The sequence below is a fragment of the Panthera onca genome, chromosome B3 (assembly GCF_046562875.1).
Source record: "Panthera onca isolate mPanOnc1 chromosome B3, mPanOnc1 haplotype 2, whole genome shotgun sequence".
Classification (NCBI taxonomy): Eukaryota; Metazoa; Chordata; class Mammalia; order Carnivora; family Felidae; genus Panthera; species Panthera onca.
The window spans coordinates 39,903,277-39,917,917 of record NC_138344.1 but is presented as its reverse complement, the minus strand read 5'-3'; the positions used below and the strand labels follow the sequence as shown (position 1 = coordinate 39,917,917).

Genomic DNA, 14,641 nt, shown 5'->3' with positions numbered 1-14,641 from the left:
AAATTTAATTTTATCTACATTTCCTTTTTCCTTTGTTCTCCTTCTCAGATGGAACACAGAAATCCTGAAGGGAGCTGGCAGTCCTGGGAGGAGGACAGATTTTAGCATTCTAGGATCTCATATCTTAAGAACAATGGAAAACCACTGGAGGGGAAGGAAAGACCATGCCACATGATTAATGATGAGGGAGCATAACACAGCTGAGGGCAAAATACAAACTAGCACCACCACCACCTACTAGCCCTGCCCAAGGTGGAAAGGGGTTTAAGTGCTTGCCATGGTGATGTGGGAAACTAAGGCAAATGAAAAATTCCCTTACTTTTGGAAACTTCCTTTATCTCAACTCCCCCAAGGTATATGCCGGGAATCATATTCCAAACTTGTGGTCCCCTGATATACATCTGAAGGGTCTCATAACAGAGAGATAAATACCGTTTTTACTAAACGGTAATAAATGCCATTTTCCTAACAACAGCTAGCCCCTCAAGGTCCTGGAATCCTTGCCTCCAAAATTTCTTAGAGACTTACGCTGCCCCTAACCCCACTCCCAACATGAGGGTATATAATCAGTTACCCGTCACAATCCCAGTGCAGCTCTTTCTGTCCACAGGTCCTGTCCCGTGTTTAGTAAAAACACCTTTTTGCACCAAAGATGTCTTCAAGAATTCCTTCTTGGCTGTTGGCTCAGAATCCCACCATCACCCCAAAACCCCATCAATTAGATATTTAAAATTAAACTATTTTGAGATAATTGTAGATTCGTTTACAGTTGTAAGAAATAATAGAGGGAGATCACGTGTACTCTTCATCCCAGTTCCTACCAATGGTAATACCTTCCAAAACTGTAGTACAATATTACAACCCAGATATTGACATTGATATAGTCAAGATACAGAACATTTCCTTTCCATAGCTTCCAGGATCCTTCATTTCCCCTTTTATAACCACACCCCCTGGCAACCACTAACCTGTTCTTCATGTAACTTTGTCCTTTCAAGAATGTCATGTAAATGGAATCATGCATTACACAACCTTTTGGAATTCTCTGCTTTCACTCAGCATAATTTTCTGGAGATTTATTCAGGGTGTTGTATCAATAGTGTTCCTTTTTAATAAAAGTGTGCAAAAAAGGTATGAATAAAATGAAATCACTTTTTTTTAGTTTTTATGTATTTAAGTAATCTCTATGCCTAATGTGGGGTTCTAACTCATGTGCCCAAGATCAAGCGTCACAAGCTCCTCCAACTGAGTCGGCCAGGTGCTAAAATGAAACTACTTTTAAAATCATTCACCTATTGAAGGATATCTGGGTTGTTTCTACTTTGGGGTTGTCATGAATAAAGCTGCTATAAACATTTGTATACAGGTTTTTATGTTAAATGAAAATCTTTGGGATAAGTGCCCAGGAGTGCAACTGCGAGGTCATATGGCAATTGCATGTTTAGTTTTTTTATTATTATTGTTTTAAAAGTTTATCTGGGGAGACTGTGTGTGTGTGTGTGAGAGAGAGAGAGAGAGAGAGAGAGAGAGAGCATGCGCCAGGGGAGGGACAGAGAGAGGAGAGAGAGAAGCCTAAGCAGGCTCTGCGCAGTAGGCACAGAGCTCAACTCAGAGCTTGATCTCATGAACAGTGAGATGATGACCTGAGCTGAAATCAAGACTCAGACACTTAACTGACTGAGCCATCCAGGCGCCCCAGTTGCATGTTTAGTTTTTAAAGAAATTGACAAATTATTTCCAGAATGGCTGCACCATTTTACAGTCCCACCAGCAATATGGGGTGATCCAGTTTCTTTGCATTCTCAGTAGCATTTGTGTTACTAGTTTTTATTTTATTTTTGTACTTCCTTAATGGCTAGTGTTGGACATCTTTTCATATGCTTATTTGCCATCTGTATATCCTTTTCATTGAAATGTCTGATCATATCTTTTGCCCATTTTCTAATTGGATTGTTTTTCTTACTGTTGATATTTAAGAGTTCTTTATGTATGTGTTCTAGATACAAGTCCTTTGATATGTGGCTTACAAATATTTTCTCCCAGTTTACAGCTTGTCTTTTAATCCCCTTAACAGGGTTTGCTTTTTTTAAAATAGAACTTAAGTCCTTAATTTTAATGAAGTCCAACTTACCAGTTTTTTTCTTTTATGGATCATTCTTTTGGAGTCAGATAAAGTATTCTTAGCTCTACATCCTGAATTTTTTCTCGTGTGCTTTTTCTAAAAGTTTTATAGGTTTACATGTAAGTATGTAAGTCTGTGATCCATTTTGAGTTAATTAAAAAATATTTCTAATATATATATATATATTGAGGAGAGGAGCAGAGGGAGAGAGAGAGAGAATCTTAAGCAGGTTCCACACTGAGTACGGATGCAAGGCTCGATCCCACAACTTTGGGATCATGACCGGAGCCGAAATCAGGAGTCAGATGCTTAACTGACTGAGCCACCCAGGCACCCCCTGAGTTAATTTTTGTATAAGGTGTGAAACTTAGGTTGAGGTTCTCCACCTCCACCCCTTTGGATGTCCAATTGCTCCAGCATCACATGATTAGATCTTCACTATTCAAAGCAATAATAGATGACCCGTTGGGTAAGAGTCCAGATCTATACCATGAAAACAGATCAATGCCTGACCCCACCTTCTAAGAGACTTCTTATATTTCTGAGATTTTTTTATAATGTTCTATATTTTACTTGTATCATTTTTTGTAATACTGTACAAAATACTTAAGCACTTCAATTTTTTTTAAGTGGACTTCACACCTAGTGCAGAGCCCAATGTGAAGCTTGAACTCATGACCCCAAGATCAAGACCTGAGTTGAGATCAAGAGTCGGATGCTTAACCAACTGAGCCACCTAGGCGCCTCTAAAGGCTCCTATTTTTATCTAAAACTGTATTAGGTAAGTTATAACTTATATTTTCTAGATACTCAGTTGTCAATATCATTTACTAAATATTCTTTTTCTCATTAATTTGAAGTATCACCTTTTCCAATACTAAATTCCCATATGTATTTGGCTTCATTCTTTTCGAATTCTAAATTCGCATATATGTTTCTGGTTTTTCTTTTCCATTGGTCCGTTCATTCATGCACTGTTACACACTTAAGCTTTTAAAACTTTATATGTATAGCATAAGGTATATATATGTGTGTGTGTATGTAATATACATATTTGTATTCTCTCTCTCTCTCTCTCTCTATATATATATATATATATATACATAATTTTTTTTTAAATTTTTTTTTAACGTTTATTTTTGAGACAGAGAGAGACAGAGCATGAACGGGGGAGGGGCAGAGAGAGAGGGAGACACAGAATCAGAAACAGGCTCCAGGCTCTGAGCCATCAGCCCAGAGCCTGACGCGGGGCTCGAACTCACGGACCGTGAGAATGTGACCTGAGCCGAAGTCAGACGCTTAACCGACTGAGCCACCCAGGTGCCCCTATATAATTTTTTTTAATAGAAGAGGCAGCTCCTCTTCATTCTTCTTTCAGTGTGGTTAAATGGAGAGGTTCTGGAACCAGTCTACCTGGGGTTAAATCCTGTTATTTACTAGTTATGTCACCTTGGAAAAGCTACTTAACCAGTCAGGGCTTCAGTTTATAAGAAGGGTTGATAATAGCATCTACTTCATAGAGTTGTTGCATTAAATGCATGCAGGGTAACACAGAGTAAGCACTATATGAGTGCACATTATCATTTTGCTAGCATCTACTTCATAGAGTTGTTGCATTAAATGCATGCAGGGTAACACAGAGTAAGCACTATATGAGTGCACATTATCATTTTGCTTATCATTCTTGTTTACTTTTCCATAAATTTTAGAAATTTAAAAATTTTTTGGCATTTTATTGCAATATTAAATTTATAAATATAGGGTTAATAGACATCTTTATAATACTGAGTTCTCCCATTGAAGAACATAGGATTACCACTTTTTATCAGACAGATTTGCAAACACCTACCCAATCTGTTCTTCCATTTCCACTGCTATCACCTTAGTCCAACCCATTATATATATACATATTTTTAATATTTTTATGTTTATTTTTAAGAAAGAGAGAGACAGAACATGAGCAGGGGAGGGGCAGAGAGAGAGGGAGATACAGAATCTGAAGCAGGCTCCAAGCTGTCAGCACAGAGCCTGATGTGGGGCTCGAACTCAGGGAATGTTGAGATTATGACCTGAGCCAAAGTCAGATACCCAACCAACTGAGCCACCCAGGCGCCCCATTGTCTTCTTTAAATAGGCCTGCGTGTGTCTGATTTCATCCTTGTTCCTCTATAGTCTGTTCACTTATACTGCAACCTGAGTGGTCTTTTAAAACTTAAGTCAGGTTATGTCATTTCTCTGTGCAAAACCTTCCAAAAGCTGGTCATCTTGCCCAGAACCAAAGCCTGAAAGGGAACTAGAAACAGCAAGACCAATTTTTATTGTGGAGTGGATGTGAATTCATAGGAGTTCTGTTTATTATGATGAGAGCTGATCTGAAAAACAGGAGGAAAGTGATGGTTGGAAATAGAGGGGCAAGTGCTGGAGGAATGTCCACAACTAGGCCTCTGGTCCTGTTTCCCTCCATTTTCCTCAGAGCCTTCCCTTCCCAACAATCTATAAAACATACATCTAACAATGCCTAATTGTCATGGTTAATACTCTTTTAATAATGCCTACTACTTTCTGTATAAAATTATAACTTAACCTGGCATACAAGATATTCTTCTAAAAAAAATTTGGAGACACAGAATTGGAAGCAGTCTCCAGGCTCTGAGATGTCAGCACAGAACCTGACATGGGGCTCAAACTCACGAACCGCAAGATCATGACCTGAACCGAAGTCAGATGCTCAACCGACTAAGCCAGCCAGGTACCCCTGGCATACAAGATATTCTATTGTTTTAAAGTGTATGGAGCACCAAATATATGGGACATTATGGTTGGTGCTGATTATAGTTAACAAAATATGTAGTCTTCACCTTAGTGGAACTTAACGGTATACTTGAAAAGACATGTGAAAAATAAGCTTGGGATTTCTCAACTCCTAAAGCTCCCTAGTTGTTTCACATTTATTGAGATTTTGATTTAATTTTCATTATTTCTTTCTGGCAAATTCCTACTTGATGGTCCAGATCTGTCTGGGCCATCACCACCTTTTGTGTCACCACACCCAGACCTACCTCATTTCTATTATTACGATGCCCTGATGTTTTTGTTTGCATCCCCTAGTAGACTAGTAATCTTCTTGAAAAACTTGGTCTAGTCTAATGTGGGGCCTAGGCAGGACATTCAGGGGAGGATTTTCAATAAATGCTTAACATAAACTTTAATAACAGACTTTGTGAAATCTACAACTTTGTGGAATTTATTAGAGGGATATGAAGGTGCCAATGATTAACCAATCACTAGAATAATGCAGCTCTTATCTGTGTCCTTTTAAAAATGGCACTACAGGGCACCTGGGTAACTCAGTCGGTTAAGCTGGATCAGGTCATGACCTCATGGATAGTGAGTTAGAGCCCCACATTGGGCTCTGCGCTGATAGTGCAGAGCCCCTTGGGATTCTCTCTCTGCCTCTCTCTCTGCTCCTCCCCTGCTTGTGCTCGCTTACTCTCTCTCAAAATATATAAACATTTAAAAAATAATAAAAAATGGCACTACATATGGACATACCACCACCACACTCGCTTTCATTTAGTACTTCTGTTTTATTCAAATGCCAAAACATAAGTTTCAAGTACAAATCGTAGTTATACTCAGTTTGGTTTAAAAACATCGATTATGCTTTGTTAACAACTTCCAAAACCAAATGTAAGTTGTTGTGACTAAAATGTCTCCCAGTCCATTTCTGGAGGATTACCCTTAATATATTTAGTAGCTACTCCAATTTTCACTCTACAAAAAGGAAAATGATGATGCTATAAGAAAAAGATAGTGAACAGTTATAATATGAAAGACTTCCTGAGAAAAACTTTTAACCATTGCTAGAGAGACTAAGAAGGATACCTGTTTCTGTTCCATATTATAGCAAACAGGTTTAAACATTCTGCAAAAGTGCATTTCTGGTCCTACCCAGCCATAAATAGATATCTCACATCTCTTATTACATCATAGAAAGCCCAACTTTTCATCAACAGGATTTAGAATCTGCATGAGGTTCTTTTCCTAAGAAAAAGGGGGTAAGAGGAAAACTCAAGTGTCTATAAACCAAATAATGAAGACAAATATTTAAATGTACTCTGATTTAAATACTTTCAAATGAGGTTGAACTGAATGAATAGCATAGAAATTTGTATCATCAACTTTAAAAGATACCCAAATATTTTAATATTTATAGAATCAAATGAAGTAACTTCCATTGTTAGGTCCCTCCAAATTTTCCCCACTGTTTAGTTTTGTTATATAAAGAAGGTTAAGAACTTATATTTTAGTGTGAACACATTCATTTCTGCTGACAGCAAAGCATAGATTTTCTTTAATGTTCTATGAAGACAAGGAATTAGATACCTAGGATCAAAGAACAAAACAAAACAAAACTAGGTGAGTAATTTGGTAAGTGCACAATATTAGGGTATTTTATTTAGTTTGACACATGGCTGTTACTATGACTGATGCTGCATGCTACTTTTAGAATTAGATGGTCTTTTCCTGAAGATTTAAGGCAGACTTCAATTCTATCTGCACACTTATAGTACTAAAATGGATCAAAGATGGTAAATAAATCAGACAAGTCAGCAAGGGAATAATGGCCCTTTTTATAGTACCAATTGGAAAGTTGGTATCATGCATTAGCAGATAAGACCAAGAACATAGCAAAACAAATCAGCAAAATATAGTTCTTTAGGGTACTTTTTCCATGACATTTTTAACTACTTGGAAACTACCTGTTCCAATTTTCAAGATGAATAAAATTCCAATATTTTCAGGAAACAAATATGGGTAGAAAAAGGATAAACTAAAAAATGGTATCTTGATCTTCAATTTTAAAGAATTTATTTTCCCATTTGTAGAGTAACATTATTGTAAAATCCACAGTTACTGCAACACCTGCATTGCTTAAAGGGTCTCCTAAGAATTTTGTTAAAGCATATTTTTAAAAAACTGAACCAAAATAATGTACATTTTATCTCCGAACGTTGTATCATTAAAGTCCACACAATGTCCTTTGTATTAAATCAATGTGATGTTACATAATGTACATGATCTCATTTTTATCCTAAAGGCTTCTGACCATGTATGATATCCAAGATAGATCCAATGCTTTTAATGTCAGACTGTAGAGACATTTACGATCCTAAACAAAAGAAGGAAAAGTTTTATATACAGGACGGAAGTCTGACAGTTTAGCTGTTTGCTGCATCTGCTTGGCGAGGCCATCCTTCTTCTTCAACTCCAGAGTCATATTCTTCTTCAGAGGATTCTTTTGTTGGAGCCCTATAATAAAAAGTCATCAGGTTTTTTAAAAATAAAAATTAGGTTTTTAAAAAATTTTTAAATAAATTGTTTAAAACAAATTTATTTAAGTTAAAATTTAATAAAATTAAATTTAAATTAGGATTTAAATAAACATGATTTCTAGACTCAAAATAATGTATTAACCCACCTAGCTAAAAACAACACACAAAAAAAGTAAGATATTAAGAGCACTTTTAATATTCAGATTGCTTAGTGGTGAAATTTGGGAAACATGTAGATCACATAGCCAAGAGTTGCAAGTAATTTCCCAATATTTTCCCTAACAAATTTATTCCTGAAATAAGTTGACAAGGCTTCAACTGTGAAGTCTTAAAAAATCCATTTCTCCAGAAAAAAAGTAGAATCTATTATTTCAACTCAAATGCTTGACATTTAGCATATATCTATAGGAGAGAAAGCTACAGCTTCTGACCAAATCTGATTTGCCTCAATTTAAAATTATGATCAGACCACCACAACTTCTTTCTATATTGTTATCAACCAATAAAAGACTATGTCTCTGAATAACTAACAATCAATTTCCTCCTAAATTATCTTAGAAGATACGCAAACATAAAACATAACATACCTTGTGACTTAGCTAAAACAGAGATCTAATTTTTGGTATGTAACATTACTGTCAAGCACTGTACAAGAAATATTTATTGAATAGGTCGGGTCAGTAAAGTACAGCCTGCAGGCCAAATAAAGCTCATCATCTGTTTTTGTAAATAAAGGTTTAATGGAACACAGACATGCTCATTCATTTATGATTATGCTATGAAGGCAGTGGTGAGTAGCTGCAATACAGACTTGTACATCCCTGTGGTATTCATCTAGCCCTCTATAAGAAACTCTGCTGACCCCTGGGATAAATAAATGAAGCAGCGAAAAATGTGTCAAATCTGTCAACTGACGTGATACAACAGAAAAATTTGTGAAAGACATGAAGCAAGTCACTCATAAATGACAGAATTAGCAGCAAAGTTCATTTAAATCTCTTCATTTGGATGACTTTTGTCTCTTATACTTGTTACAGGAAAAAAAGTGCAGGCTAATTAAAAAAAAATTTTTTTTAATGTTTATTTATTTCTGAGATAGAGAGAGACAGAGCATGAGTAGGGGAGGGGCAGAGAGAGAGGGAGACACACAATCCGAAGCAGGTTCTAGGCTCTGAGCTGTCAGCACAGAGCCTGATGCGGGGCTTGAACTCACAGACCGTGAGATCATGACCTTAGCCAAAGTCGGACGCTCAACTGACTGAGCCACCCAGACGCCCCATAAAGTACAGGCTAATTTTAAAGATCAAATTTCAGACTCACAAAATACTATTATTCTATAAACCAAAATTAGAACATTTTTTCTATAGAAAATTTGAGATTATTACTTCCCTTATGAATATAAGTATGCAATTTTTGTGACAGACCAATAAACCATAGCAATAAAGAGCTGATTTTAACTTTTAGATTTGGTCTAGCTTGACAATACACTTTACCGGATATATCCTGGTTCCTTTTTCCCTTCTACTACTTCTTTATCAACCTCCACACATACGATATCAGAATTAGGAACTTCAAACATTGGTTCTAGTAACAGCTTTTCCTAAAGAGATAAAAAGTGATAAATTACATGGAAAACTGAGGTTACACAGAAAATACTTATATTCCATAGACCACCAATCAAATTCATTAACTCAACAAATATTACTGAATCCCTATTATGCACCAGGAACTGAATGTTGAAAAAATATCACTGTAAAAGCTTTCACATTCTTCATATTAAAGCAGCTGCTGACTAAATTCAGAGAGAATTCATTTTATAAGGGAAAGCTATTTATCTGTAGTTCTGCCTATTTAGGTCACCACACACATATAAAAAGACTACACTTCTGGATTCAGATGTTCCTCAGCATTCCTGGCATTACCAAAGAAGTCAACAGGTAATCCTTACTATGAAAATGATTTAGTCCTAAACCATCTCTATCAAACTCTTCAATTTTGAACTATGACTTCAAATAACCACTTGTTTTAAGGGTTGCAGTAGATTTAAGGAAAATACAGTAGATCTTTAAAAAAGTATATAAGGTTTCTTTCTTTCTTTTTTTGAGATCGAGAGAGAGAGACAGAGAGGGAGAGAGAGAGACAGAGAGGGAGAGAGAGAGCAGGGCAGAGATGAGTCCTGTTGAGATGAGAGAAGTAATAAAAGTCCTATTGAGATGAGAGAAGTAATAATTAGCAGTGAAATTCTTAAAATAATAAAGTGGATGATGGCAGAAAATAGGCTGGGTCACTAGAATTTGTAACAAAATAAAAAATAGTGAGTTGCTATCATATGACAGAATTTAGGGGTAAAATATCATGATATCTGCAATTTAATTTCAGATTTTTAATTTGTTAAATTTCTGCAATTTAAACAAATAAACAGAAAAGAATGAGGATTTCATTGGGTCTGAGAAGGTACTCCGGAGAATTTAGTCAAAAGGCCGGAGTAAAATTTTCTAAATTCTCCTTCCTAGATTTTCTCTATTTCATTAATGGTACTATGTGTGTATCCTTTATTGCAAATGCTTTAAAGTTCCTTTTTTATAATAACAAAAAATATAATCTACAGAGACAAAAAAAAAAAAAAAAACAAAACCCATAAGAAACAACATCAGGCCAATTCTCTGGATATGCTTCCAAAGAAGTAACATGGAGGCTTAATATTTGCAAAACCCAGACCAAGAAATAATCTCATTTTGTATAATAATGCCAACTTACCATTATGGACCGAAGGCCTCGTGCACCTGTTTTTCGTTCTAGTGCCAATCTGGCAATAGCTTTCAAAGCATCCTCAGTAACATTCAGTTCACACTACAAAGACATAAAAAGAAATCAGAACTTAGATAATACTTGATGATATTTTCCTAAGATAGCTATAGAGCATTTGATCTATTAACTATTACTACCTCCCATCATTCCTAGTCTTTGTAGAACAGAAAGGGACTAGTGCCCTAACTTTACAGATAAAGACTGACCCTATCCCTTTTCAGACTAAAGCATTTTTTGACTATCACTTTCTTCTTAGAAAATACTCTACTCATCATTCATTTTATAGAGTGTTACTAACCACCCTCTCATCCTACAGAACACAAAGGCAAAACTTTAGACAAGTCTGTCTACATTACCACAAATTTCAAAACAGAGTTCAAATTACTGATACTAAATTTATTAACATACCCAAAAAACATAAATCAAAATCCTTTTGGAACATCAGACTTCACAAAATTTTGGTATTAAACAAATTTTGGTTACTAATTTCTACATCCAGAAAACGCAATATTTAAGCAAGGCAATTCTCTCTCATAGTGCCTTAGAACCTCACCTTCAAGCACTTGTTTCTCTCAATTAACCTATGAGAAGGCAATAGTATTCTGAATCACAAATTTGTCATTAGTCTTTGAAGATGTTTTCTAGATTAACATGGACTTTCTAGGACTTTATTCAACATTTATTGGATGCCTACGTGTCTACATATTAGAGACTAAATGATGAATTACCATTTTTGCCATCAAGGAACTTAAGTTCTACTGGGTGGTGACAAATAAGCAAACTAGCATTTATAGCACAGCATATGCACATGGTGCTAAGGGAGCACCAGTGTGGGAGCGTTAAAATTAGGCAAGGGGACCACTGAAGGATTTAAGGAGAGGACTAAAATAACTAGCGTTGTATTTATTCATTCACTAGATATTTATTAAGAATATCTATTTGCTGGGCACTATGTTCAATAATATAAAAATGATGCATTCTGGAAGTAAAAAAAGGAAGATAATGATATTTTGGTGGTGGTGGTCAGAAACAGACTTGAGACAGGGAGGCCAATTAGGAGCCAAATGCATAGGTCAATGTAAAGAATGATAAAGGAGCTTGACATGAGGTAATGGCAGTGGAATGAAGAGAAAGAAACTGATATTTAAAGACCCTAAGTTCATAAAACCCAAAACATAAGCTATGTGATCGGAATTGTGGGGATGTGGGATTGGATGTCTGGTTACACAGAAGTAGATGTGGAAGGTGATAGAACTTTAGACAAAAGTATATAAAAATATACACAGTATGTTGTAACAAAAGCATTTAGAATTTTAAGGCTGAAAGGACAATCCTGTGTATATGGCTTGAGGGGTAGGGGATAGGCTACTGGTATAAATTCTCTCTCTATATATGTATACTTAGGCTTTAAGCTTCATTAACAATTTTAATTAAGACAAAAAAATAAAGCCAACTCCTAAATGTTTAATGTAACACGCTGCCTTTCCCAATACTTAGATCCACATTTAGTGAGGTATAGAAATACCAGGTATAGGCTGGTATTCTGGATAAGGAGGACTGCTTTTGCTTTTTGTTGAGCTAATTTATGCAGAGTTCCAACAGCAAAAACCCATAAATTAACTAAGTATGAAAAATAAAAATCTAACCTTATCCATGCTGAATAAGGCCTGGTACTGAGGAATAACAGCATTACGTGGCTCAGTTAGTATTTGTACAAGTGTTTTCTCATCTAGGCTATGCAAAGGAACTACCACAGGCAACCGTCCCACAAACTCGGGAATCATGCCAAATTCAATGAGATCTCTGGCTTCAACGTGACGTAATAAGCGATCTTTTTCTTCAATGTCTTGGTGAGTATTTGATTCTCCACTTCGATTGGCAAGGTCTGCAGCAGCTGCAGCCCTTCTGCCTTTTCCCAAATTAGATGGCGTCCCAAATCCAAGATACTGCCAAGAAAAGACAGGCATTATAAATAGAATGAAATTGCATTGTACTAAGTACTCTGCATATATTTCTCACATGACCTTTGTAATAGAAGAAAGTTCTATTATCATTCACATTTTATAAGTGAAGAAAATGAGCTTGGAGAGGTTAATACCTTGACCAAGCTCTCCTTGCAGTAAGTGGTAAATCCAGGATTTGAACTCAGGCCTATCTGTCTTCAGAATTGAGAACTAAACCACCATTTAATAACCAACTCTCAAAGAATGAATTCTAGGGGCGCCTGGTGGCTCAGTTGATTAAGCGTTCGACTTCTGCTCAGGTCATGATCTCGCAGTTTATGAGTTTGAGCCCCGTGTTGGGCTCTGTGATGACAGCTCAGAGCCTGGAGCCTGCTTTGGATTCTTTGTCTCCCTCTCCCTCTCCCTCTCTCTCTGTTCCTCCCGTTTGCTTACGCTCTTTCTCTCCCCCCCCCCCCCGCCCCCTCCCTACTGCTTATATGCTCTCCCTAAAAAATAAAAGATTAAGGGATGCCTGGGTGGCTTAAGCGTCTGACTTCAGCTCAGGTCATGATCTCACGGTTCATGAGTTTGAGCCTCAGGTCGGGCTCTCTGCTGGCAGCTCAGAGCCTGGAGCCTGATTCAGATTCTGTGTCTCCCTCTCTCTCTGCCCCTCCCCTGCTCACTCTCTGTCTCTCTCTCAAAAATTAATAAAGGTAAAAAAAATTTAATTAAAAAGTAATAAAATGTGTAAGAACTATAAAAACGGAGATAGTAATTACTTTGTAACCAAAGTTAATTTTGTAATAGCGTAAACAGTAGTAGTAGTGACTAAGGAACAAGCAGCCTTATGAGGAAATTATGCCCAAGTGTCTTAAGTCACTGCTAAGCATTCTATTAAAATCATGATCTGAGGTTGCAGCATACATCAACCTATGAGAATAACTCTGATTTTATAAAAAACATATAAGAATGACATCAAATAAGAATACTACTTTAATGCAAAAAGCTGGGTATCGGGGTATCTCGCTGGCTCAGCTGGTGGAGCATGTGACTTGATCTCAGACTGTGAGCTCAAACCCCACACCGGCTATAGTGATTACTTATAAAAATAAAATCTAAAAACAAAAACAAAAAACACCCATTGTTTAAAAAAAAAAAAAAAAGCTGGGTATCTAAGGTGTATGGATCTTGCTTCAGTCAGTATAAAAGAACTATACTCCAGGCAACCGTCAGAATGTTTTGACATTTTGGTATTTCATACAGCTTTTGTCAGAAGTACAAGAGAAGCACATGGTCAGCCTAAGTTAAAAATCCATTCCTTGGGGCTCCTGAGTGGCTCAGTCAGTTAAGTGTCCGACTGACTGTTGGTTTCACCTCAGGTCGTGATCTGTTTGTGAGTTTGAGCCCTACACTGGGCTCTGCCCTGGCAGTGCGGAGCCTGCTTGGGATTCTCTCTTGTTCCTTCTTTCTGCGCCTCCCTCAGTCTCTCGCTCTTTCAAAATAAATAAACTTAAAAAAAAAAAATCCACTCCTCTGACTCTCCACATGGACAGTAGTGTATCAGAAAAAAAAAACCAAACACCTTCCATTCAATACTATATATATATGTATTTATTATATATAAACATATATTAAAATACACACATTTATTTTGTTATATGTTTTGTAAATTATATATAATATATAATTTATGATTCATATAAATATATATTTTAATATATTAAATTTATTTAATATTTATTAAATTTAAATTATTAAATAAATATTAAATACATTAAGTTATATTACATTTAATATATTAAATATAAATATTAATATTTATAATTTATATAATATAAATATATATTATATAATATATATAATTTATAATTATATATGTATATAATTTACAAAACATTATAAAACACTGGAAATACAAACCTGAAGACAGCCATTATCCTAAAGGGGCTTATTCAGAGTGAGAACACATGAAGGCGTTAAAAGTATCACAGGACTGTACAGGACTGTAGCAGTGGAAGTAGGAAAAGAGGCACATAGCAGGGAGGGAGGGTAGAAGATGATCAAGAAAGCCTTCACAGATAAACTGCCTGATCAGTTTATCAGACTTGGTAACAGACTGAGTCTTAAAAGATGAACATATATTTGCCAACTTGATTGAGGTAGGGGAAGGCATGAACAAAGGCAAGAGGAATAAAAGTTAGGAATGCAAGCAGTCTGATATGGTTGGAATATAGGTGCAGTATTTAATATTGTACCCCTGGCTTTCAGTAAGAGTCGATAAAAATAGCCACATGGATGTATTTAATCCTCTGTAAAATCACTACTGACGACTGTCTTACATCTCTCTCTTTTTCATAAAGATCTATGTGACAAACTCTTTTTTTCCCCCCCCACACCCCCGAGCTCAACACCTGAGCTGAGATCAAGAGTTG

The 14,641-nt window shown here is 36.1% G+C and overlaps 1 protein-coding gene across 2 annotated transcripts in view; it reads right to left on the bottom strand.

Moving 5' to 3' along the window:
• Positions 1–5,689: 5,689 nt before the first annotated feature.
• Positions 5,690–14,641, bottom strand: part of CLPX (caseinolytic mitochondrial matrix peptidase chaperone subunit X) — a 40,394-nt gene continuing 31,442 nt past the window's right edge. For both annotated transcript variants that reach the window (XM_060618258.3, XM_060618256.3), the window contains exons 11-14: positions 11,913–12,212; positions 10,216–10,308; positions 8,952–9,058; positions 5,690–7,435 (exon numbers count right to left, since the gene is read on the bottom strand). In XM_060618258.3, coding sequence (XP_060474241.1) covers positions 7,345–7,435; positions 8,952–9,058; positions 10,216–10,308; positions 11,913–12,212 — 591 coding nt within the window. In that variant the 3' untranslated portion in view covers positions 5,690–7,344. The remainder of the gene's footprint in view (positions 7,436–8,951; positions 9,059–10,215; positions 10,309–11,912; positions 12,213–14,641) is intronic.